This window comes from Protomyctophum parallelum (assembly GCF_964188405.1).
Source record: "Protomyctophum parallelum genome assembly, chromosome: 5".
In the NCBI taxonomy this organism is placed as follows: Eukaryota; Metazoa; Chordata; class Actinopteri; order Myctophiformes; family Myctophidae; genus Protomyctophum; species Protomyctophum parallelum.
Window position 1 is genome coordinate 6,226,893 of NC_139702.1, and position 26,089 is coordinate 6,252,981.

The window sequence follows — 26,089 nt, forward strand, 5'->3', positions numbered from 1 at the left end:
TTGTCTGGGCAATAATTCTTAGGATTTTATGTGCCACTTATAGACTGCTTGGCTCTGAAAGAGAATAGCAGCAGATGCTATTAACGCTTAACACTGGCTAGTCCATGATTATTTTGGTTGGCAGTCAAACAGGGATAATATTGATAACGGCATGACATCATATACTGTACATCATCTGTGCCCAAACTTGGACAATGTAAGCCCCATTGTCTTCTATTCTAAAGTCAGGTTTTTTGAGAGGCACTAGCCCCTCCTATGTCCAGCTTTTGGTGTGTGTCCACAAACAGACATTCCATTCCCATTGACAATGCAATGAATGAAGAATTTTCTTCACGTCATAGTGTCAGTGAGCAAATAGACAGTGTCTATTTTACGGCATGTGTGCGTGCGTGCGTGCGTGAGTGAGTGAGTGCGAATCAAATGAGGGCCCGTAGCGTAATGCATAACATGCTGGGGGTAATATCATACTCTGGGCCATGCAGAACTGATTGTCATTATTGGAACGGGTCTGCTGAGGAAATTATATGAGCTCTTTCTTCACAAGAGAGTAATAAATGTCAGTAGTAACTAGTAACGAGGGGAAGCACAGAGGAAAGGTCTCATCATCTCCAGGGACCACCGCCTTCCCATTATCAAAGAGGCTGAGAGATAAGAAGCTAAGAGACGGGTATTAATGCATTCTGACCTGAGATCAGATTCATACCAGGTTTCCGCCGGACACACACTGGTCTGATGAACCCATTCTGACCTGAGATCAGATTCTAAAAATGTCAGTCGTTCTTAGATTTTTACAAAAATAGCAGACCTACAAGCTCGTATATGAGCTTGTAGATCTGCTATTTTTCAATAGCTAAAGCATAACATGATGCTGACACCAAAATGGGTGCCCGGTCAGAATGGATTAATGCAGTGTGACACATGCTGTACATATACAAGGAAATATGTAGCTGATAAAGCATCATCTGTCACAACACACTTTTGTCGTACCATCGTGTCGTTATATTGATTTTAAGATGTATGTTCATGCTCTTCTGCCCAAGACGACACAACTATTTTCCAATATATTCTTGCTTGTCTTGAGCCGGTTTCACACAACGCACTGCAACTCTGAGCTTGCGCGTGCGTGCGTGCAACTCTGAGCAATGCACTGCAACTCTGAGCTTACCTAGACATTCCACAGAGGCACTGATGTCCGGATCGCTATGACCGGACATGCAGCAACGAAAGGACGCTACTGCGGCTAAGTAGCCAATTCAAGTAACCAATTAAATATTTAGTGCTGGATTTGGGAGAATTTAATTCCAGCTCCAACATGCAAGACGCGCCATGAAATGCATTCCTTTCGCCATCCATATGATAATGTCTGTTTGAGTATGCTAAACCTGCTCATCATGAGACAGTGGCCGTGCATGTTTATTAGCACCATTAGACACCATGAGGTATGGTGCACGAAGGGTTGTGTGTTTTGTTTTGTTAAGTAGGGCGGGGGACCCAGTGGGAGATAGCAGGGTGATAGATTGGACTGAGTGTGTATCTTGAGGGGATACAATGGTTGTGAATATTATTTATGTAATAAAGTAAGGATAAAGCAGCTGAGGCAGTTAATTATTTTGCCAGTTTTTATTATTAGTAGTTAAGTTTCATATTCGAGACAAATACAGGTTTGATGTATTTCAACACCGTTTATCGTTTATGTCTTTATTTTAGCATAAATATATATTTTCCCCTGTATTCCCCCTCCGCTCTTTTTCATAAACTGCATGTGCATTATCTTAATGTTATATGTACAACACGCTTACATTACAAATTCATTAACGGTTTGACTGAACTTTATTTACAAAGTCCTTGGTGGGTTGACGTGCATTGGGTGGATCTATGAGAGACTCCGTGTCAAACAGTTCAAATTCCTGTGCATATTTCACATCTCATTTTCACATCGGCCATGTCCTGAAGACGGAAATTAATAAAAAAGAAGATTGCATCTCATCCTCACATCTCTCCCTCGTGCCGTTAAGGAGCTATAAGCAGTGTGCCTCCTGCACCCTTTCATAAAACAATATTTCCAAGAGGAGAAAACACATCTACCACAGTTACAAATTACAATATCTTCTGCTGTGTGTGAAAGGCCAACTCTAGACAATGTCCGGAACTCTGATTCTCTGGACACTCTCAAGACTCGGAGGTCATATTGTCATTTCCTTTTATCTCCTAATTTGACTTTTTTTAAAATTATTTCTGTGAATTAATGCCAGTCGTACTTAGTTGTACAAGAGTGTCACGCAAAAGTTGCGAAAATAGCCAATCTACAAGCTCACAATGTAGGTGTCACATCGTGACGTGTTATGAGATTCTGAAATTGTTTTATTGTTTTGTTTAGTTTGTGAAAGTGGTTGTGGTTGTGGTTTTATACATAGCCTATTTAACCAATGAAAAGTATTAACAAGAGTTTGTGACTAAATAAGATCTACATTGGGTCCACTGGAGAACACATTTCCTGAAGAGAATGTTTTGACATCATTATGTGAATTGTGAAAATGACTTTGGGTGCAGCGGGATGGACTGAATATAGGACAACCAACACTCTATCATGAATGTTTGATTTCTGCCTTTTGCATGTTCTGTAGTGGGATTCCACATTTACCATGTTCTGTAGTGGGATTCCACATTTACCACTCTCAACTTTCCTGCTGGCTAGCTGTAGAGAGGGAGGAAGACATATTATGACAAGTTGCCCACTCTTTTGAAGGATCATACCAGCATGACGTAATGTCTCTGCTCCTCACACGGTGGTTTGCAATGACTTTAACATTTTCTCCTGCCAACTTGATACTTACTGAAACTTACAGTAAGCCTACCAGGGCATACTGCACCCCATAGTCTACCTCACGCAGTCTCCAAAGTGCTTCTGAAAGACTCTCGACACAACTTGGACATCCACAAATGGCACACAATATTATGGTTACATGTGAGAAGTAGTTAATCTCTTTTACTGCTACTAACCTGGCACCTTCCAGCAGCTATGTATTAGTGTACCAGTGGTTCCGGGGATCACCACCAGGGGTCTTTGAGGGAGGTCCAGGGATACTCAGCTAAATGAGGAACAGTTTAACAACCCTATTCTATACTTTGGCTGTTCAGAAATAGTCATCTAAAAAATGGAACTTCTCAACTGTGTGTGTGTGTGTGTGTGTGTGTGTGTGTGTGTGTGTGTGTGTGTGTGTGTGTGTGTGTGTGTGTGTGTGTGTGTGTGTGTGTGTGTGTGTGTGTGTGTGTGTGTGTGTGTGTGTGTGTGTGTGTGTGCACACGCAGACTCTTTTTAAATAATTTGTGGGGTAACTCTGCCAGTTTTGGGGTCCTTGAGAACCACTGGAATGTACATTATAATACAGGACCTCACAAAGTAGTCACTTCCAAAATTGTAACTATACTGAATGGAGATATGGTTGTAAGGAGGCATGGAAAATACTCAAGAATACCTTTGCTCCATGCTCATTCAAAGCCAAAGAAAACTTCAGACCACAGAAAATCCACTGAATGTTCAAAGTTCAGGTTTTTTGGGTGTAATTGAGGTCATAAAACCTAAAAGGAAAAATAAAAATAAATGAAAATGAATGTCATAAAACCTTTAAGCCTGCTTTTAATTATTGCGTTTAGGGTAGTGGAGCATTTCTGGATCAGGGCTGCTGTGTTAAGTGGTCAGATGGGTGGGCCGTAAGCATTTTCAGAAAATGCTTATTTTGAGCTATATTTTATATTATGATCACTCGATTGTGTTCCGGCTTGGATCAATGGAACTAGTACTGTACGTCAAATTGGTATTCATCAGTATTGGGGTGACTGTGGCTCAGGAGGTATGAGCAGGTCGTCCAATGATCCATGGTTCGGCGGTTCGAATCCCGGCTCCTCCTGTCTACATGTTGAATTAACTTTGTTCAAGACACTGAACCCAGTCCTGATGTGCCTTGCATGGCTTCCGCCGCAATCGGTGTATGAATGTGTGTGTGAATGGGTGAATGTAATGCACTATGTAAAGCGCCTTGGATAAAGGCACTATAAAAATGCATATATAAAGGCATATATAAAAATGCAGGCCAGGCCACCACCATTTGATTGGCTTGGCCACGCTGCCCGTGGAGAACACACGCGTTGGAAGGCTTATAGATCTGTGTTTAAACGGTAATGAGGATTCACACAAATGAAAGGAAACAGCAAGACATGAACAACATGTTTGAGTTAATTAACTGGAGGCATCACCAGTCGCAAGTGGCGTGCTGAAATGCACGGGTCCAGGACAGTGCTCATTAATAAATAACGGCATGCAATTTGATGGATGCTGTTAACATACATTTTGTCAGCAATTTTTTCTGTCACAGCTATAGCTATAACTTGCATAGCTTTATTTGAATCAAACATGGAAGATGAGCTTGGGATAAAGTATCAGGACTGTTTCTGTTTAATCTCTTAATTCATGCTGCTAGAGAAAAAATAATGATTAATGAGAAACCACCAACAAAGACCGGCACAAAATAATCATGCAGTGCATGCCATTGGAATTTTTTTTGGCACCAGCTCCCGTCCGCATCCCGTTGTAAATATAGAATATCTAAACGCGTGAATCTTTTTACAATGACGTTATTCTTCAGAAAGGAAGCCATTGAGGGTTAAAATGGGTCTTAATGCTTCCAACTCGAGTAGAATTATTAATGTTTTGTACATGACAACAATAATATATGATGTGGAGACAATAAAGACTATTATTATCATTATTATTGAAGGTATTTGCTCTGTAAAATATTTCGGGGGCATATTTAGAATGTGTGCAGGCTTGAATGTTAAATCTAGTTTGCATTAATGAGGATTTAGTTGACACATGGCGATAGTATTCCATGTGGGGCAGACGGCCTGTCACAGCCAGATTTGGGAGAGCAGCGCAGCTTTGTTGTTGCGAGGAAAGCAGTAAAATGAAACTTTCGTGGTTGTTTTCGTCTCAGATTTAGTCCGACGGAGCGTCACAGTATAACTCTATGGGGGACACAAAAGCGACACAAAAGTAGGACCCGGAAGTATCTCAGGAGGGGGCGCTCACGTCACAGCTAAAATACTGAATAACAAAGTTACAAAAAATATAATCGTCCCCGTGTTTAAGTGTTCTAGGGTTACACATCAAAATGACTACACTTCCCAGAGTTCAGCTGCTCGTTAGTCAAACAAACACCAGAGAGAACAAGCTCCAACTACTTGCAGGTTCAATTCAAAAGACAATAGTTGGTGAAATTGTTTTTTATTTACATGCTTGTTGTTTGAAATGTTGCTGAATGTGTTCATGGTTTTAACGGCTACAGTTTTAAGTTGGTTAAGAGGAACACATTGCAGAATGTGTGTGTGTGTGTGTGTGTGTGTGGGTGGGTGGGGTGGCACACTTGTATGTTCAAACACAAACACACCTGTAAGTGTTTGAACATACAAAATTGATTTAATTTTATTTTTGAAGTAGGAATAGGACAAGTTAGAAATTACAACGTTAAAAAGGTTTAGTGAAAACAGAGCCGATCTAAGCTTGCAGATCAGCTATTTTTCTTAAAATGTTTAATGGTTAATTTAAAATGTTTAATTAAAAATGTTGACTTTAATAACTTAGTTGGAAAAGACATTTAAATGTTGTTAATTTTTGTTTTCTCTATCTTCGAAGGTTTACAACCTAATGAATTACTGAACCAACCAGTTAAAGGGTAAGACCACTTTTTTAGAGGTTTGGGTTGTTTTCTTACCTTATTATGGGCAAACTAGTCCAGTCCAGGAGTTATTTCGCTCCGTTGTGCAAATTAAGAAATAAAAATAATGGGAAAACAGCTCTCAAAGTCACTCTTTTAGCACACGCAACAAAAGCTGATACTGACAGTTTTCAAATCAGGAAAACTCATACGGTTTTATTTTTGTCTTTCAAGATATATTTATAAAGGTACTATTTTGGTTGGAGATATACTGAAGCGTTACTGCAGCCTTCCCAACTCTCGCGGGGACATCTTGTTTGTAAACGAGTCGCCACGCTGTTTAAGATGCACCCAGCTGCAGCCTTGCAGACCAACAGTCCCAGACACTTCTTCTAAAGTGTTCTCTAAAGTGTCTCCCTGGCTCAAACACATCAAACACGGACGACATAAAATCGGTTTGTTTACATCCCCGTAGTGGCTAAGGAAGCTCTGAGAAGGAAGTGAAGTGGTCACGTGACTGGGCTGCGCCACTGACACTTTCATGGACACTTCCATGGGAGCCAAACTCACACCGGAAGTGCAATGAATACATGGCAGTGAATAGAGCCGGCTGGACCAGCTCATAACAAACATTATTCATGAGACCTTTTGTAAAGTAATCACTTCTAGAAAATAACAGAAGACATATCACAGGTTGTTTTCTTACGGTCTTCGCGTCTTGTCCTCTTTAGACAGTCCTTGGGTAGTGGCTCAGCGGCATTCCAATAATACGCTTCAGGAGTGGCTGTATAGATTTGGACCAATCAGATCGTTTTTTACTCAACACCAACAGAAGTGATTCGGTCGGCATAGGCATACCTACTGGATCTTCTTTCTACACAAAATAGTCCAAACAAGACAAAGTTGAACATTTGTATTAAAAATAAAACCGTGTGAGTTTTCCTGATGTGATAAACTGTCAGAATCAGCTTTTGTTGCGTTCGTTTATGTGCTAAAAGAGTGACTTTGAGAGCTGTTTCCCCGTTACAATGGAAGTCAATGGGAGCTTATTTGTATTTCTTAATTTGCTATAAAACTGCAGAAATAACTCCTGGACTGGACTAGTTTGCCCATAATAAGGTAAGAAAACAATCCAAACTTCAAAACATTTGGTCTTACCCTTTAACAAATGAGGCCAAAAAGCAAAAGTTGGAAAATAAAAGTTGAATTGAGTTTGAAACCTCAGTTGTCTCCTTTATGTACGTCCTTTGGATGAGAACAGAAGTAGAACTTGACCGAAACCATAACGCCTGTCAACACACATTTACTCCATGTCCCGGGGTGAAGGCAAAACGTGATATGCACAAACGTACATATTATTTTTGTTCAACGGTATGTCACGACCCACATTAATAACGTCCATCCACTCAGTTCTGATGTCCTCATCCTTAGTTGGGATAATGTACGTAGAGAGACTGGTGTTGGTCTTTACAGCCTCTAAATCACAGCAGCTTTTTCTGCACATTCAGTGTTCACAGAGCACTGGGTTCAATTTCTTACCTCAATGATTTAGCTCGTGTCGCAAGCTGAATGTCTCTTTACCAGGATCCATCAAAGGGATCCCACAACATACAACAAGACCTTTGCAAAGACATAGGAGCTAATTGTAATGCTCATAAATGATATATAGTAGCAGGAATTATGTTAAATATATTCAACCGAGGCCGAGCCTTCTTTGTAACCCAGAGGTACAAAATGGCACAGGTGGGGGGGTGCACAAGCTGCAAGTTGGCACCTCGCCCGAGTGCAGTGTAGTTGAAAGTGTTATTGAACCAAGTGTTACAACCTGAATTGCTCATCTAGATTTCTATCTCTCCATTTATTTCAAGGCATACCCTAGTCCAGGCATGTCCAAACTAAGTCCCCACAGCTTCCTTCCTAAAATCCATTAGTTATCCAATATAAAACCAACATTACGTATATATGTACACCTATGTATACTAGGCCCAGTAGGCCGTGTTCTAGATATATAATAGGCTATGTAGGCCTACTGTATACTGCTGTGTGTTTGTCTGCTGTTGCTAGTGAGTTGTGAGTTGTGACAGATGGGGTACAGTACAGTATATGGCTCTTGGTCATCTTTCTTTCTTTCTTTATTTCTACTTCTACTCAAAGCTTATGCTTATGGTGTCTCTCTCAACCTGCTCCACAGGTACACGAGCCAGGGTGATGACCCCAGACCCCCAACATCAGCTTCTTCTCAGCCCTGAGTCCATTCTCCTGCGACACGCTGTGAATGCTGGACCCACTGCACTACACCAGACTGCTGTGTGTGCAGTACTAAATGTAGCACCCAGCCAAGACCCGGCCCGCAACAGCCCTGCCAATCTGGCTCAGGCCAGATAGCCAGATGTATGGAGGATGGAGATGACTGGAGAGTGACGCTGCTGGAGGGCTCATCATTGACCCGGGCATCACTTGCATTACACAACTGATGAAGTAGAAGATGGCTCAAGGTAGGGAGTTTGTTTTTTGCTTCTTTGCTGCTGCTGCTGCTGCTGCTTGTGTTGTATGCTGTGTGTATAGAGCGTCGCAGTCCCTCCCCCTTTCAGAACGACGAGTGGCCCAGGAAATGAAATGCAATGCATTTCTCCCATAGGATTTTCTTTAAGTATTTATTTAAAGACGGTTACGCCGCGGACAAACCCAACTCGGATCGTGACAAATCATGACAATGAACACAATATTTTGGGCCGATCAAATCATTAGAAAGAAGAAAATAAAGGCAGGAGACAACACTATTTGTTTTGTTTTTCTTCTTATAAATTATTTGATCGGCGTAACCGTCTTTAAATAAATACTTAAAGAAAATCCTATAGGAGAAATGCATTGCATTTCATTTCCTGGGCCACTGGTCGTTCTGAAAGGGGGAGGGACTGCAACGCTCTATACTAGTGTGATTCAAGCTGGTGTACTATTGCTGTCATTTTGGGACCCAATGACTGGGTTGCAATGAAACATAACGTAACTGTTTGTGGCTCTGGAATTTAATGCTGATGTGAATTTACAGTTTGTAAGTTGTGTTGTATCTGCCGTTGAAGGTATATGTGAGTTGTGTCAGGGAACAGTAGCCTATATGTGTATGTGGCTCTTGGTCGCTTCAATAATCCTATGAGTGAATTTGCTATTTCCTTTTGGCTTGAGAGGTTTTGGGCTTTGACATAAGAGCCAACAATTAATTTTCAATTGAAGACTGATACACAGTAGGTTATGTGTTGTGGTTGCTGAAGTTCGTTGTGAGTTACTGTGACAGGGCCGTATTGGTTCATGACTAGCATGGTGGCGAAGAATGTCTTCTTTCTTTCTTTCTTTCTTTCTTTCTTTCTTTCTTTCTTTCTTTCTTTCTTTCTTTCTTTCTTTCTTTCTTTCTTTCTTTCTTTCTTTCTTTCTTTCTTTCTTAAATAGTTGATGCATTAAAATGTGTCTGTATCCAACAAAAATCTTGTGCCTTTGAAAACTATAGATTTTGTTTTGTCCAGCTAATGAAGAATGTAGCCTGTGATAGTGTGAGTAACAAGGAAGAAAACAACCCTAATCTTTAACCCATGGAATGGGTGTCACCCAACACAATAGAAGTGGTTCCCAGGTTGCTCTTAGTCAGCTATAGTGGACTGTCCCTCTGGAAGCTGAAGTGACGAACAACATAAAATATTAGTTTATCCAGCAGCCCTGATGGAAGACAGTCAATGATGTTAAATGACCACTTCACCACTTTTCAACCTATCTTCATATAATTGGTCCTCACTAATGTTCATGATAAAATACCACAATGGTTTTCCGACTTGGTCTGTGTCTCATAGGAGGGCTGTGGGCAGTTCAGAAACCCGTCCACCAGTGACATCATCGTTAGGCAGACTTTCTTTTTTTAAAACAAGATTTGTTTAAAAAACATTTAGATTTTTATTATCGTGATAACGATGGCTTCCATTTTTCACTGGTGGACGGGTTTCTGATCTGCCCACAGCCCTCATATGAGACACAGACTGAGTAGACTAAGAATTGTGCTATTTTATCATGAACATTAGTGAAGACCAATTCCATATCACCATAATGCACTCCTTTTTTTGCTATATTAAAAAGTATGGACACATGGACACAAATATAACCGATTTGGTTCTATTACATGTGACCAAATTTGACTGGGAGACTGCCATTGGATTTTTTTTTTTCATTTTCATTTTTTCATTTCATATCAAAGCAGGGAATCATAGCTTCAAATTGACATGTTGGTTGTTCAGTTTGACCCACCAGTTTTGGAGATATGGCTTATAGAGTAATGTCTGGCAGAGAAACAGCGAGTTGAGAAAACAGTCTTGAAAGGTTCACTTCTGTGGTCTCTAACATTACAATAGCTACATATTTAAGCATTTTTTCATATTTACATGTTAATTTCAGTTCTGACACTTATTTCAGACATGCTCTAGTATGTGAAGAGGCTGCCTGTGATATTAACTCATTTTGGAAAAAGAAAAAAAAAAGTTGTTCTCCTCTGGTGAAAAGCTGGAATGTGCGCGATGGCAGTCTCTCAGTCAAATCTGGTCACAAATGTCGCAGCCCTATTCCAGCATAATATCCAAATGACTGCACAATAGATTAATATCAATGCTGGCCTTGCAATGACCTCTGCCATCTCCCTAATCACTCACTCACTCACTCACTCTACTGTATCTGTATCTGTATCACACCCTCTCTCTCAGCCTTTCCCCTCCTATCTGTCTGTCTTTCTCTCCCTCAGCCTCCCTTGGTCCTCTTCTCCTGGGCTCCAGTGTTCTGTTCTTGCATCTCCACTCGCAGCCATTGGCAGCCATTTGCAGATTGTGCCTCAGGGCTGACAGATGTTCAATCCCCTCCGGCGGCCCCAGCCCCCTCTCCCCATCCTCTGTTAAGTTGTCCCCCTCCATCATGTAACCGTCACAGCGTGCGTGATCCGCCAACAAAGCATAGCGTTGATACACTTTCACTCATTACACCTGCAAATGTAAACGTTATTACCCCGCGCCCACGGTGTGTGTTGGCTTTCAATTTGGTGGGCAAATAACCGAAGACATAGCAAAACCATCATTTAGATCCTCTAACCATCCTTGATCTATGTAGTGTATATTAATCAAATAATCTAAGCATTTTTTTTAAATCATTTATTATACTGTGTATATCAAACAACACAACAGAATCATAATCGAGGAAAATTTTTGAAGTAATTGTGACATTGATTTGACGTCATATCACCCAGCCCTATTGGTGCTCGTTGTGTGATGTTAAGGAATGGACATGGAACAGACTGATCGTACAATAAAATCAAGATCTTGAGAAGCAATGTAGCAATTGGCTTCTAGATCAAATTTGATATAGCGCTTCTCTCCAAAGCCCTTTCCATTACAATGTACCCCATTCACACACCGATGACGGAGGAAACCTAAATGCTCATTAGGAGCATTTAGGGGTTCAGTGTCGTGCTCAAGGCATGGGCATTTGCCATATACTGTACCCCCTGGCAACAAAAAAAAAGAAAAAAAAAAAGGGTTTTCTTTTTTTTTTCTTTTTTTTTTAACTTAACTTCTGACTGTAGTTTGTAATCATCTCTCTTATCATGATATGATGACTCGCTATATGGCTGTAGTGCATGTGTGTATGTGTGTGAGCTGCTGTACTACCTAAATAACTCATTTTTAGGGGTTAAGGCATTGTAAAAACGCTAAAATAATAAAATAAAGGTCAAAAAAATTGCGTGTCGTTGGCCAAGCAGTCGCACCCCCAGGCGTCAAGTTCAAGCTCCGCCTATGGCTCAAGGTCACTTTGCCAGGAGGAGCCGGGAATCGAACCTGGAACCTTCAGATTCCAAGGCGGCCGCTAAACCTCCTGGGACACTGCCGCTCCCAGATCTAAAATATTGTTGAGTGTGATAGACAGGCTCAGTATGTTTACTGAAAACATATGCCAAAAGGAGCATAATTACTGTATATATAAACACAGATGTGCATAGACAATGTAGCCCAGAAGAGGACAAAGATTTGCCGTACATTATTTTATTTATTTATTTTGCCATTTTGAGGGTGATTTGGGGACATGGAACACTGAAGTTGAGCTTTAAGTCTGAGTAGAACTGGAATCTGAGCATATTACTGAGGAGCGACAATGAACAAAAAGTCTTTGAACCTCCACAGTGGGAGGGATCTCATTTGTGGTGGATTCATATTCCGCCCACCGGCCTGTTGTTGCCGTCTGAGTCTCACAAGGCCGTAATTGGTTTTGAGCGCTGTGCATACAAACCGCACAGACACGGACACGCAGACGAAAGCGCACACCAGCTCCGACAGAGTTGCAGAGATTGAGAGGCGTATGCACATGCGTGTGCACACACGCGCACACAGCGTAGAGAGGCCTTTTGCCTTGAAAACACTTAGTCTGGCAATTAGTCTGGCTCTCTTTATTCTTGTTTTCAATGATACATTTGCATTTGCATTATCTCTCATGCCAGTGTGTGGAAGACAAACATTCCAATGGTTTTCAGTTGTGGAAAGTAACTAAATAGATTTACTCATGCACTGTACTTAAGTGCAATTTTGAGGTACTTTGAGGTATTTTACTATACTATACTATTACTTTTTCTCTACATCTCAGTACTTTTTCAGCCACTGTTTTCTGCTGAACCGTGTCCATGAGTGACCCCTGGGTCATCTCTGTCTTTCACTCATCTCTCTCTCTCTCTCTCTCTCTCTCTCTCTCTCTCTCTCTCTCTCTCTCTCTCCCCCACCTTCACATTCCCTTAGTAAAGAGAGGATCTTTGTTTGCCACCACAGCAGCAGCAGTCACATGGTATTACGCCGGGGGTGACAAACCTGCCACCAACCTCCACCCCATTCCATATTTGTGAACCATTGTGTTTGTGTGTGCGTCACAAAATAAATGTATAATGCGTGCGTGCCACATGCGTGTGCAGTGCCTGTGTTTTGCGGTGCTTGTGTGGGAGTGGCACATGTACTGTATGTGCACCCATGAATGTGTGCAAGAAGGAATGAGGTGAAACATGCAGAGTCTGAGGTTGTGTACGTGTGTGGGTGCGCTGCTTGCATGTACTCCGTGTGAAGTGAGAGACAGACATTAACAACCCGTGGAGCTGTTTGCGGGTCCTCGCGTGCTGCAAGCGCTCGTCGTGTTTCAACACAACGGAGGCTGTGCCGTGGCCAGCTACTGTTCAGCGAGCTGGAGAGGCGGGCATGTGTGTGCCTCCCCACCGTGCACGCACTCCTCCGTGCCTACTAACAGAGCTGCTGCCTCATTAGACGCACTCCACACCGTCTATTGTGCATTACAAGTGACTGACTCCTTCTCCGGGAGCAGCGCTCAGTCCCACAGAACACAGCCTGATAAAGCATTCGTCTGAGGATCTAAAGGAGAACACCAACGAAAGGTAGCAGACGAAAAGGATATGCTATCACCCGGTTCCCACCGTCGTGTCGGTTTCCTGTTCTCTCTCTCGCTCTCTCTCTCTCTCTCTCTCACTCTCTCTCTCTCTCTCTCTCTCTCTCTGTTTCTCGAACTGTGAATTCTTAAATTCAGTTCATTGTGCGGGCGCCTACAGGGATGCCACACTTCGCCAAAATACATGGGGGATATTACTGTGGGAGCAAGCCAGATAATAATAACCGCACGACAGGGGGTTGCTAGGGCTGACTCAAAGCATATAGCATTGCTGCTGCTCTCTCAAACTGAGAGTGCATTGTCGTGCTTGTACCACACAGCTCAATTGAAAAACCTCCATAATTGCCAAACATTATTCAATTTCGAAAAGTCTTCTCTAGTTTGTATTCACTTTCACGGAGTCGATGGTCTATTTTTGTTAACGATTGATGCCAATTATGAACCAAACAACTTCCTGGCATTGAGTCATTTCAGTATGGTGTGTGTATCATTATCTCCTGTGATGACAAAATGAATACATCCCTGTCAATCTAGCCTGAAAGTGCTCGGATCAAACCAGCGCCGCAGGAAACGGACGCCGGTTTCCCATTGGTTCACCAACCCCCATGTTATTAGCTGATAATTAACTATAGTAGGAGGAAAGGATTTCTGCTGATTAGTCGCATTAAAAGGAAAACACGGAAAGGGGGCAGATGCTTAATGGCTTTCAGCTACAGCATGAACACAAATGTCCTGTGTGCATAATCGCATCGGTAATTCGGTATCGGTCAACATATGCATGTAATGTTAACATGTGCACCTGGGGGGGCAGTGTTGCATTTGCTAAAGCCGAACTTGCAAAACAGACCCTGAATAAGTCCCCCACACATTGCATTGCAGGGTTTTGTGTTTACAGAAATGGATACAGCACAAGGTCGGCAATCGCCAGTTATTATTGGATGTGTTGAAGCAGAAGTCTGTGAGCGCACACATTTGAAGAGTGTGTGCATTTCATCAGCACCACCAAGACAAATAAATAGCATTCTGACAACAATAGAGTGTGATGCTGTTCCTTCATTAATACAAAAAAACAAAACAATGCATACTTTGTGACCTACAGTAGTTCTATACTTTGAACTGAGAATGAGACTGCAATGAAATGATTACCCAGTTACAATACAGATGCACTGTATAGGCCTGATGCCAATTGCTAAAATTGGGTTCTGGTGAAGAAGACTCATGCTGTAACTCAATATGGGGGAAACTGCAAAAACTGTAGTACTATACTGTAGCTGTTCATTGTCTCCACCAGGCCGAAGGCATGGGGAGAGAGTATGTTTTGCACTCCGTCCGTCCGCGTGTCCGTCCGTGTGTGTGTCCGTCCGTTAGCAGCTAATCTCGGCCACCGTTAACCCGGTCGATGCCACATTTTGCACACACACTCCCTGGATGCCAACGATGAACCTCTGCCCCAAACCTTCCAGAACGGCCTGTTATAGCGCCACCAGGAGGCCGCTTTGTGCAAAACAAGTTTTTGCACAGCACCGGTCGATGCCACATTTTGCACACACACTCCCTGGATGCCAACGATAAACCTCTGCCCCAAACCTTCCAGAACGGCCTGTTATAGCGCCACCAGGAGGCCGTTTTGTGCAAAACAAGTTTTTGCACAGCACACCTACAGATTTTGTCCACACATCACGCAAATTGGTACACAGTCTCTCTAGAGCCATTCAACCAAACCGGTCTTTCAGATTTCTCACACTCCATCCTGATTGGTTAAGATTGGCTTCCAAAGTTCACAGGAGTGCTCAGTTTCAAACAAAATGCTGCAAATCATGAACACATCGCGTGATTTCCGTGAAATTGTGCACCCACATTCCCACTAGGCCGAGGACAAAATGCCACATGAACAATTTCAACTCAACCTCAAGGTGGCGCTATAACTGGCCGAAAAGTGTTTTTACCTCTAACTGCACGGATCTGTGGATAACCTGGTGGAGACCTGTGCCCAGAAGGGCACTTTTTCTAGTTTCTCATATAATTGGGGGGTTTATTACGGATCGAGAATGTCTGTGTAATGTCAATAAAAAAATGAAATGGAAAAAAGTTTAAAAATATAATATAACCTCTCGGCCCTGGCCCACAGTTTGGAAATCGTTGATTTACATGACCTGAAAACTCCCTTAAACCTCCCCTCCCTCACCTAGTCCATAATTGATTAATTCTGGGAGAGCTGGAGAGAGACTGTAGTACAATGATTAATATTAACATTTGGGGAGTATTTTCTGTGGCTTACTCTCTAGTTGGTTATTAGATTTTTTTGTATTAGAATGGCTTTTCTTAGTGACAGAGGAAGAGTGAGGCAGAGTCAGTGATGATGATGAATGCCTGGTTGCTGGTTATTACTGGTTAATTATATCGTCGCCGCTGTTGGGAGGAAAGTGGAAAGCTTGTATGTCCAAAACCGTTTTCAGAAAATGGAGGAAAAAATGCTTTCCAACATCTTTCCAAAGGATCCAATGTGGTACTTTTTAAGTTTAATTGTTTTAAATATTTTATACAACCACAACCCACGACACACTTAACCACTTTTACTTCAACTTTCAAAATGTATAAGAAATGGCAAAACAGTTGACCTACAAGCTCACAATGGTGCAATGCAACGTGTTGCGAGATCGTATCAGCTATTTGTGCTACTAGTGTATATATGGAGATACAAGGATTCTGCCCGACAGCAACGATACAACAATGATATATATATATATATAAAAAAGCACATTACCTTTCTCTTGTTATTGGGGCTGACGTACAAATAGCTGAGTATTGTCTTCGATCCCACCTTCTCATTCAGCTTCTGGTAAGTGGCGCCGTAGTCTGTTGACCTGGAATTGAAATCAGAAGAGTAGGGCTGATAAACAAACACTTGATGAATTACTTGTTGCAATTAAACGTTCCCTGGAGAATTTCAACGTGAGGGAAGCGGACAAACGATGAAGTCCCTCTCGTGCTCCACACAGCCGCCTGCACCACGGCGGGAGCAGCAAGGGCCAAATCGTTACGGCCACCCCGCGATGACCTCGCTAGTATCATTTACATTAAACATGGCTCCGAATGGCATTAAAAAAAGGTCCCATTCTTCAAGATGCAAATATATTTTTTTAATTAGTTCTACATTCTAACAGTAGTTGTTGCTTAGAGTGTTTGTTCAGTAACAGGGGTCTCCCTGGACATCTCCCCTTACATCTCAACGTACATCTCAGTGAACTCAGTGAGTACTTACATACAGTATGTGCATTCATGCACAAGCCTATGCAATACATGGACATCCATTATCATCACACAATAAATGTGCAACATGTTGTCTTGGTGACACTGGTAAAATGGAATATTGGCAAGATAGGGTGCATATAATTTAAGTGCTGTCAAACAATTAAATATTTTAATTGTGATTAATAAAATGACTTATCTAGTCATCAGTTTCACAATGTACCACAATGTTGCATATCGCGGCATAAACGGCAGTACAGATTGATATGAGCTTAGGTGCCCCAGGTGGAATGATATCGGAAGGGAGATAGAGGCACGCTCTATAAAATCCTCTGATGTGGGAGTGTCTCGTCATTGGTAATGTGAGCCTTGAAGAGTATGCAGAGAAATGTCGTCATTGGCAGGCAAGAAGCAAGTACTCCAGTACTTTAACTAAAGTGCAAATTTCACTTAATGTACAGTAGTTGAGTAATATTCAATATTTGGATTGAGTACTTTGGAAGGAAACCTAGTTGGCATTACCCTGGTGAATAAATCAAGTTAATTGTTTCCAGTGCAATAGGTTCTTATTTTAAGACAGACAGGTTAAATCGAGCATGCTGCACGAGTAGCTGAGTTCAGTTCCTCTTCATGTTTCATCTCCTTTTGTACCAGAAGAATCTACTAGATATAGTCAACTCAGGACATTATACATTATACGTTCCTATACTCAGTGGTGGACAAAGTCCTGTTCTTTAGTCGTTAATCGTTATGCCAATTGATTTATTTCTCCCCACACACATTGCTGTGTTGTCACTGCTGTTGTATCCGCTACTGACTCACCTGCCAGTGAGGAGCCCCCACCGGCAGCCTTTGTCCTACCCCTCCCGCCCGGATTTCCTCCCCGAAATACGGTTAGTAGAGGACCTGGCTAAGATGTGTACGCACTTAATTTAGGAGAGAATATCTCAACTGTTCTTGGCTAATAACGAACAACTTGGGAACTGTGAAAAATTCTCTATCCGGAGCGAAATACCCGAAAATGACCACGCCCTTTTTAAAATGACCACTACCTCGAATATGACTATCTTCTAAACCGTTGGAGCTACGGATTTTCTGAGGTGCTCAAAATGTTCTGAATGTTGAATCTGTGCCCAAGCCAGCAACCCTCCAGGTCATCGTAGTGGCCAAATCCAAAATGGCCGTCAGTCCGCCACCTTTTGCTAGAACTTTTGAACCACATGAGCTCAGTTGAGGCTCACACAAACAAACAAGCCCTAATACCACCACTTTTATACTGAAAAACACGTGCAAAAAATGAAAGCCCTGTGAGTGGCTTTGTGACAATAGTATTGTGCATTTTGCTTTGGGAATGTTCTTCTCATGCCAATAAATCATGCCCTTTGAATTTAATTGAATTGAAATATTGTAGCCTAGGCAGACTAGCATGGTGAAGTGCTTACATGTTTGTATTAATGAATGGCATTTTTTTCCTTTTCTTCCTCCTACCCTAAGCATCCGGTTTATAAGAGCACAAGCTCTTATGATGTGCTTCATTATAATCAATAATGAGAGTTAGACCTTCATTCAGCCCAGGACACTGAAGGACAGATGAAACCGGTGCAAATCACATGTATCAGAAAAATTAAAAAAAATCTTAAGTAAAGTACAGATACAAAAATGTAATAAAAAAATGTATGCTATAGTTACTGTCCACCACTGCCTATATGTCCATTCTGATGAAATGGTAGTTGCTGGTTAGGCTGCAAGCATGTTTTCAAATAATTAGTATTGCTTATTGGAACGTATGTGTACGCACGCACGCACACACGCATGCACTCACACAGACTTGGTGCATTTATAGCTAGATGTGTTTTATTGTCATTGCATCTTTGATTAAAAGTGCTATAACAGATTCAGAAAGGGCAAAAGCTTAACTAAACATTCATACCACAAAATATGACAGAAACAAAAGGCCACAACTTCGACAAAGTGGGGAAGAATTCCCAACACGCATGATGTTGTTAACTATAATTGCTCTTCTTGGCAAGCATCAAATAATCAATTTATTGTTCTTTTGCTTGTCTTCAAATTTACAACAGCATGCACAGTCCACATACAGTAATTATGTAATTTACAGACATCATTTATCACTGATCATCACACAATGAATGCACAATAATGCACAATAACTTGCCTTGGTGACACCGGCAAGGGACATACAATATCAGCAAGCTACATACATTAACGTAGCACCGTGATTCTAAACCTGCAATAATGCTAGTAAAAATCTGCAAAGTAAAAAAAATAACTAAAGCTGTCAAATAATTGAAGTAGAGTAAACCTTTACCACAGCTCAATGTACAGATAGGTGTCATTACGTGTCATAGAACCCTCTAATGGATATACTGTAGCATCCATTTTGCCAACCACCACACTACGCACTGAGTGCCCCAACATTTTGTCATTGAGACATTCCGACTGACAGACAGACTCGTAAGGAGGGGCACTAATATGAACATAATAGCTTACGAATCGCGTGTGTGTGTGTGTGTGTGTGTGTGTGTGTGTGTGTGTGTGTGTGTGTGTGTGTGTGTGTGTGTGTGTGTGTGTTAATGTGATGCTAAGAATAGACTGTGCACCGTCTGAGTGCACTGAAGGGTTTGTAAACTTGTCTGGAATTCTGCCATGCCTTCAACCACCCAAGCTGCTTATCATGGCAGGGAGGACGACTCATATCTCCTGCCCTCATATGAACTATCCCAACCTTTTCCCACCTCCTAATCCAGTGGTTCCCAACCTTTTTTCCCACGTGTGTACTATATGAGATAGGCTAGTACGTAGTACTACGTACAGGTATGCAAAGCAGAATAAAGCCATCACTTGTGTGCGTGTGCATGTGCGTGTGTGTGGAATGTGTTAGGTTGACTATATGGCTGTGAAGGTGGAATCGGCTTCATCGTAATAGCATTCATAATTACTTCCATTTCTCTCAGTGTGTCACATCATCTTCATAAATGAGTTTGTGTCCTCGTAGGATGTTTCATTAACTTCACCTCATTCAGTGGACAAACTCAAGTGGTGACTCAGCTGTAATAATAAGCTGCGCTGCTGGATGGCTTTTTAAACCCACACAGCCATGTCTACTTGCCTTTCACCAGTGGTGGAATGCAACATATAAAGTCATTTACTGCCCACACTGCCAAAGTACTCTTTCAAGACCCACAGAATATTTTGTGCTATGACTGTGATGTAAAAAACAAATTACTAGCAGTGTACGGTAGATAATCAAGTATTCTAATGTTTGTTTATATATATATATATATATATATTGCAATCATGTATTTGGGAGATTTACTACACTTTTGAGGTATTTGTACTGAGTATTTCCAATACTTTTACTTCTACTCAGAGGCAAATATTGTACTTTTACTCTTTACTTTATTTGAAAGCTTTATTTACTATAGTTACTTTGTAGATTTTGATTATTATTACAAAACATACATTAACCAATTCAGCCCTGAATAGCCTACATTTCGGACATTTGAAAATAGCCGATCTACAAGCTCACAATCACGACGCATTCTGAAATCCAGTCCAACATCAGACAAAATGATCATCAGACCTGTTTTTTTTTAAGTGAAAAAATCGTGTGAAGTGAGGGGCGCTCTTATCATCGTACATCATCATGGTGTAAAATACTAGACACTATGACACTTTCAAGACATGCACTATGCCTATTTGCTCAGACACTGACGGAAAATGCTCCATTCATTGTCAATGGGAATTTAACTAATAGCTGAATATAGGAGGGACTGGCGACTGGCGCCCATATGGTGCCGTGTCATTAGTCAGAAGGTTCATTGTTCCGAAATTACTATCCCTATCTCTAACCCTAACCTAAACCTAACCGCAAGCACGGGAGCAAACCTAAACCTAACCGCAAGCACGGGAGCAAACCTAAACCTAACCACAAGCACGGAGCAAACCTAAACCTAACCGCAAGCACGGGAGCAAACCTAAACCTAACCGCAAGCACGGAGCAAACCTAAACCTAACCGCAAGCACGGGAGCAAACCTAAACCTAACCGCAAGCACGGAGCAAACCTAAACCTAACCGCAAGCACGGGAGCAGTGCATGTTCGGACTAACGGGACTTCGGATCTATGGGCAGTTTCCGCCCATATACCACAACTGACAACTGAAACTGAAAGCACTGGCAAAGAAAGTCCCGCATTGAGGCGCCTGCAGAGAAAAGACTGACGAGTTTCACTCAAACTCATCTGTCCTTGAGAAGCCATCATTTTCTATTTAATGTAACTTATTTCATCTTCCCAGGGATCTGGCGGAGGCCGTGGGTGATTTTTATCGGTTCATGTGGAGAGTTGCTGTAACACTAAAAATAAGTCATTGGCTCTTAAATCAAGCAGCTCTGTGATAGGGTCCTCCGTGGAGCCGATCAATAGCCCGATGATGTCATTGTCTCATGGGCCCTGAGTGTCGATGGTTAATTCTTTGATGAAAGACGCCAGAATGATCCAGCCCAGTTCAACCCGTTGCAATGTGTTTCCTCGCCAGCAGCGGTGGAAATTTATTTCATCTTGGATTTATTTCTATTTTATTTAGTAAAAGTAGCAATAACACAATACAAAAACCTTCATTAAAACTTTGACTTCAGTGTGTTAACATTTAATTAGCACCAAAGTAAAGGTGCTCAACCTTTTCCCAAATTTGGCAAATCACTTTGAATGATTTACAAGCCCACAATAACTTGCATCGTGACCTGTTGTGAGCTTGTAGATCGAATAGGTCTAGGCAGAATATAAATTAGGGTTTAATTGGTGAATGTGTATTTTGTAACAATGGTCTAAATCGCCATCTAGTGTTAGCATGCTCACACTGCCGAAAGGCCGCCCGTCTGCTCCCACTCTACGGAGCTTGTTTCCCTTCCGGGTTAAACAGGAAGGTGGGGGCCTCTGTGAAGGAGTCAACACCACTCGCATTAGCTCACGGCCTTTAGCTAGCAGTACAACCAGCTACATTTCCTCAGCGACGCGGTACAAACTCACAAATGAATTACGATCGGCGGGTGCGCAGCGGCCCACCATGGTCATGGACAGGTCTCGAACCTTTGCAGATACGGCGCTTTGAAAATCAGGTTATAATGGAGGCTGGATTTAAAAATCGCATCGCTGGTGGGGAAGGAGGAGCTCCATACTAGCCGGAGCAATGCTAAAAGATAAACAGACCGACGGCGCGTGCATATATATTTTCTCTCTCTACACATACCCATGCTCAGTGAAATCCTTCCCACTGTAGTGATGGTCGCGGAAGATTATTTCGAAACGGTTGTCTACGAATATACGTGTAGATAGCACCAGTAGGTACCATTAGCCTAGCTACGTTTACAAACGTAGATGGCACAGAAAAAGGCAGCGCAGAAGTGGGGGGGAAAAGGTGCATTAATGCAGTGCATAATTACAATCCCCTGTAAATGTAAAGAGCGAGGTTGCGTGCATGCAGGGGCGGCGGTGGATCAGTGGCTGGATGGTAACCGCAAGGTTGTCAGTTCGATCCCGGGCTCCCCCAGAGTTAGTGTCGAAGTGTCCTTGAGCAAGACACTGAACCCCTAATTGCTCCTGATGAGCTGGTTGGTGCCTTTGCATGGTTTCCGCCGCCATCAGTGTGTGTGAATGGGTGAATGTAATGCACAAACTATGTAAAGCGCCTTGGATAAAGGCGCTATATAAATGCACCATTTACCATGCAGCCGCCTGGGTGACAGCAGACTGGCTGGGTGAGCGCTGGCGTTTTGGCATGGTGAGTCAGATCAACATATGTAATTAATTCTGTACTGGCCATGCATATATGGAGCGTGTCTTAAGTATAAATGTTTTGGACATACAAGGTTTCCAGCTGTCAGCGGTAATGTTTTAAAGAAAGAAAAAAGTCACTCTTACCATGAAATTAGAATAGCTCTTTCATTGTACCTCATGCATCTCAAAACACATTAATACAAATGCCAAATTGTAATGGCACACACATTTCACATCAGCACCTTGACCGACATTTAAATACCATTTTGTTTCAAAAAGTATTTTTGATTCAGCAAGCATAGCTCATTTCTATGTAAATCATTGTCTCTGTCTGCCAGTGGTCTTGGACAAGAACGATTACTCTAGAGGCAATATGATTTCTATTATCTATGTTGTATCTATGCTCTGTGTAAGAGTCTGAGTGGACACAGACCAGAGTTTTTCAGATGACGTGAACATTTTTGAAACTTTACTGAAGATGCTTCCTTGTCACAGACTCAAACACAAGACTCACAAACCGTCTTCTAAACACATGGGCCCCTACAACGCTACACCACCAATACAACATAGACTGTAAAAAATATGGACAAAGCGTTCCCCGGGTCTAACATGAACGTAAAATGAAGCCTGTAATAATATGCTAATTCCTGATGTAAGTCGCCATCTTTGGTACCAGCTGGCCATTGGCTGGCTCCGTTTTGTATACCAGCTGGTCATTGGCTGCCCAGACAACGAGGCGGGACTTCCCCCCTTCTTCTCCGTTGGTTTTTATTTTGACTCGAGTGGGAGGGGAATCCCGATCATAGACTGTAATGGTAGCCACGCCCCTCAGAACATACGCAATGGTTTTTTTTCTTTATGGTCATTTTTTTAATTAATGGGACCATAATTTTCCAAAAAGAATATTATGACATTAGAAATGAGACTTTAAACTAGTGACTGGAAGAAGAAAGTATTCATGACCATGTTTATTAAGGTAATACAGTCTAGGTGAAGTTGGGCCAAAATACATGGGCCTCTATGGAGCTATGGGGCTTTTTGGGTCCGGTCCAGCGCCACAACAGGCCATTATATGAACTACCGATTTCAAATGAGGCTTCACGAAATATCTGGCTGACTGCCCCCCTGCAATACAACCACAAAAAAAAATATATATATATATATATATATATATATATTGGTATGAGGAGCTTACCTCCATAATGAACTCTCTGTGACGCTGTTGAGGTTGAAGTCAAACAACTTGGTCAGCATCAGAATCACCTGCAAAACAAACAAATAAAGAAAAAATAAGAACAATTGTGACTGAACGCCTGGTTTTAATTATTACACCTCTACTAGTAGCCACTGAGTTGAGGGGTTGCTGTGAGGGGTTGTGTGAGATAAATGAGCGAGACAAATATGAAGCTTGGGTTAAAAAAAAAAGAACTGCTGACAACAATAACTTTTTTGTACGATAATCAAAAGCAAGCCCAAATAAGTAACTACAGTACTACACTTTAGAAACAAGCCCAAAAGACCAAAAGTGACTTCACATAAAAAAACAAGCCCAAAGTCGCTTAAAATTTGCAGACATATGGCAATACCGCTTGTAGCCAGGGGGGCTGTCAGACAGATATTTTGTGAAGCCTGAAACTCCTGAAAGTTCATATAATGGCCTGTTGTGGCGCTGTCATTGGACCCAGAAAAACCCATAGCCCCATAGAAGTCCATGTATTTGGGCCCAACTTCACCTAGACTGTATTACCTTAATAAACATGGTCATGAATACTTTCTGCTTCCAGTCACTAGTTTAAAGTTTCATTTCTAATGTCATAATATTCTTTTTGGAAAATTATGGTCCCATTTATTAAAAAAATGACCACAAAGTTGCGCATGTTCTGAGGGGCGTGGCTACCGTTACAGTCTATGATCGGGATTCCCCTCCCACTCGAGTCAAAATAAAAACCAACGGAGAAGAAGGGGGGAAGTCCCGCCTCGTGTCTGGGCCAGCCAATGGCCAGCTGGGCCAAAACGGAGCCAGCCAATGGCCAGCTGGGCCCAAACGGATCTAGAAAGATGGCGACTTACAGTGCAGGAATAAGAGGCTTCATTTTACGTCCATGTTAGACCCGGGGAATGCTTTGTCCATATTTGTTTACAGTCTATGCTTGTAGCCTGTTGTTTTGTCACTGCCAGTGTGAACATCTGTTTGGGGTAGGGGTTAGTTAAGGTTTCGGGTTATGATAAGGTTTGAGGGAGGTGCACAATTAAAAAAAAAAATCACCCAGTGCTTAGACCGTATTACGACGGCACGCCTCAGTGCAACACAATGCTACTCGAACATTCATTCCACATTCCTCTGTGGCTCTAATTGTCTTATACTCATTACTAAATCATATCACACTGATTTTAAATACTGCTATCCAAATACAGTACACCTCGTGCAGTTAACACCCCCAAGACGCCCGGGTTCAGAAAAAAGTAGGCCAAGCTGCTGACGTCTTTGAGGGGGAAACGGAGGCAGAAGAATCACATTCCATCCCCGAGCACAAAAGAGCCGCAGCAGGATGGCAGCTCCCCATCTATTTACTTTGTGACTGGGTGGATATTTCACATTGCAATCAAATTCCACGGCAGAGATGAAGAGTGATATTCACAGGGAGACTCGGTCTCGTCTTCAAGACTGTGGTATTTTAACCACTTATGCCCTGTTTTATACCGTTATACCTCGTTGTACAGTTGACAGTGTTGCATGGAAACAGAGGAGATAGCCATGAGCTTGTGTTATTTCCACTATTATTTTAATAATATAATGTCAATAATCTAAACTTTGTCGTAAGAAAAATAGCTAAAATTGCCAATCTAAATCTCACAATATGTTGCATGCCTATGATGTATGACACTATGAGCTTATACATCATTAGAATTATGTTTTAATGATTATTTTATGTTTTGCCTATAATGACATGATCAAAACAGGGATGCCAGGGTGAAAGTAAACCAGACGTTTTTATTTCCAGGGAGAAAAAGAAAGTGTGGGGCCGAGTCCACTTCGGCATAGAGTAGCGCAAACGTCCATCACTCTCTGCTGATTTCTGATCGTCTGCACCTTTGTTAAATTGACGCACACACGCACACACGTACACACACACACACACACACACACACACACACACACACACACACACACACACACACACACACACACACACACACACACACACACACACACACACACACACACACACACACACACACACACTCCTCTCTCTCTCTGCCGCTCTAATTAATTAGTCTCATGTCGCGCAGCTGCGTCTAGATTCTCCCGGCAGATCCTGCCGTGAGCTGCCTATGCCATAGAAAGCATAGGTGGACCCCAGGCTATAGGGGGTCCCTGGTGGAGCTGCCTATGCCATAGAAAGCATAGGTGGACCCCAGGCTATAGGGGGTCCCTGGTGGAGCTGCCTATGCCATAGAAAGCATAGGTGGACCCCAGGATAGGGTGAATGTGGTTAAGCACAAATAATCAGTATTATCATTTTAGTCTAACACACCCGTGGCCAAATGCACACACACACACACACACACACGGCTGGCATTTAATTTTTTTTTTTTATTATTTCTTTAACCCACAATTTTGCAACCGATTATTTTCACCCAGTGTCAATTATCTAATGTAATCCTGGGCGCTACACTTCCTCTGTCAACCTGGGGGGGGGGGCAGCAGACTGACCTCATGCTTCTTTCTATGCACGAGGAGTCTTTGCTTTTTCACCTGACAGGGGAGAGTTTCCCCGGCCGGACGTAGCGTGTGGAAGGTTATTCCGACCAGTTCCTTTCCCCTCCATCAAGTGGTTTAGATACCAGGATTACGGCATGTTTTTGTTAAGGTAC

General features: G+C 42.1%; 1 protein-coding gene across 3 annotated transcripts in view; it reads right to left on the reverse strand.

The window, feature by feature from the left end:
• The window catches only part of LOC310859344 (VPS10 domain-containing receptor SorCS1-like), a 245,180-nt gene that overhangs the window by 116,018 nt on the left and 103,073 nt on the right, over window positions 1-26,089 (reverse strand). For all 3 annotated transcript variants that reach the window (XR_014569292.1, XM_083765827.1, XM_083765826.1), the window contains exons 2-3: window positions 23,409-23,476; window positions 15,934-16,033 (exon numbers count right to left, since the gene is read on the reverse strand). Coding sequence is in view for 2 of the 3 variants with exons in the window: in XM_083765827.1 (XP_083621953.1) it covers window positions 15,934-16,033; window positions 23,409-23,476 (168 nt within the window). In the remaining variant the exon portion in view is untranslated. The remainder of the gene's footprint in view (window positions 1-15,933; window positions 16,034-23,408; window positions 23,477-26,089) is intronic.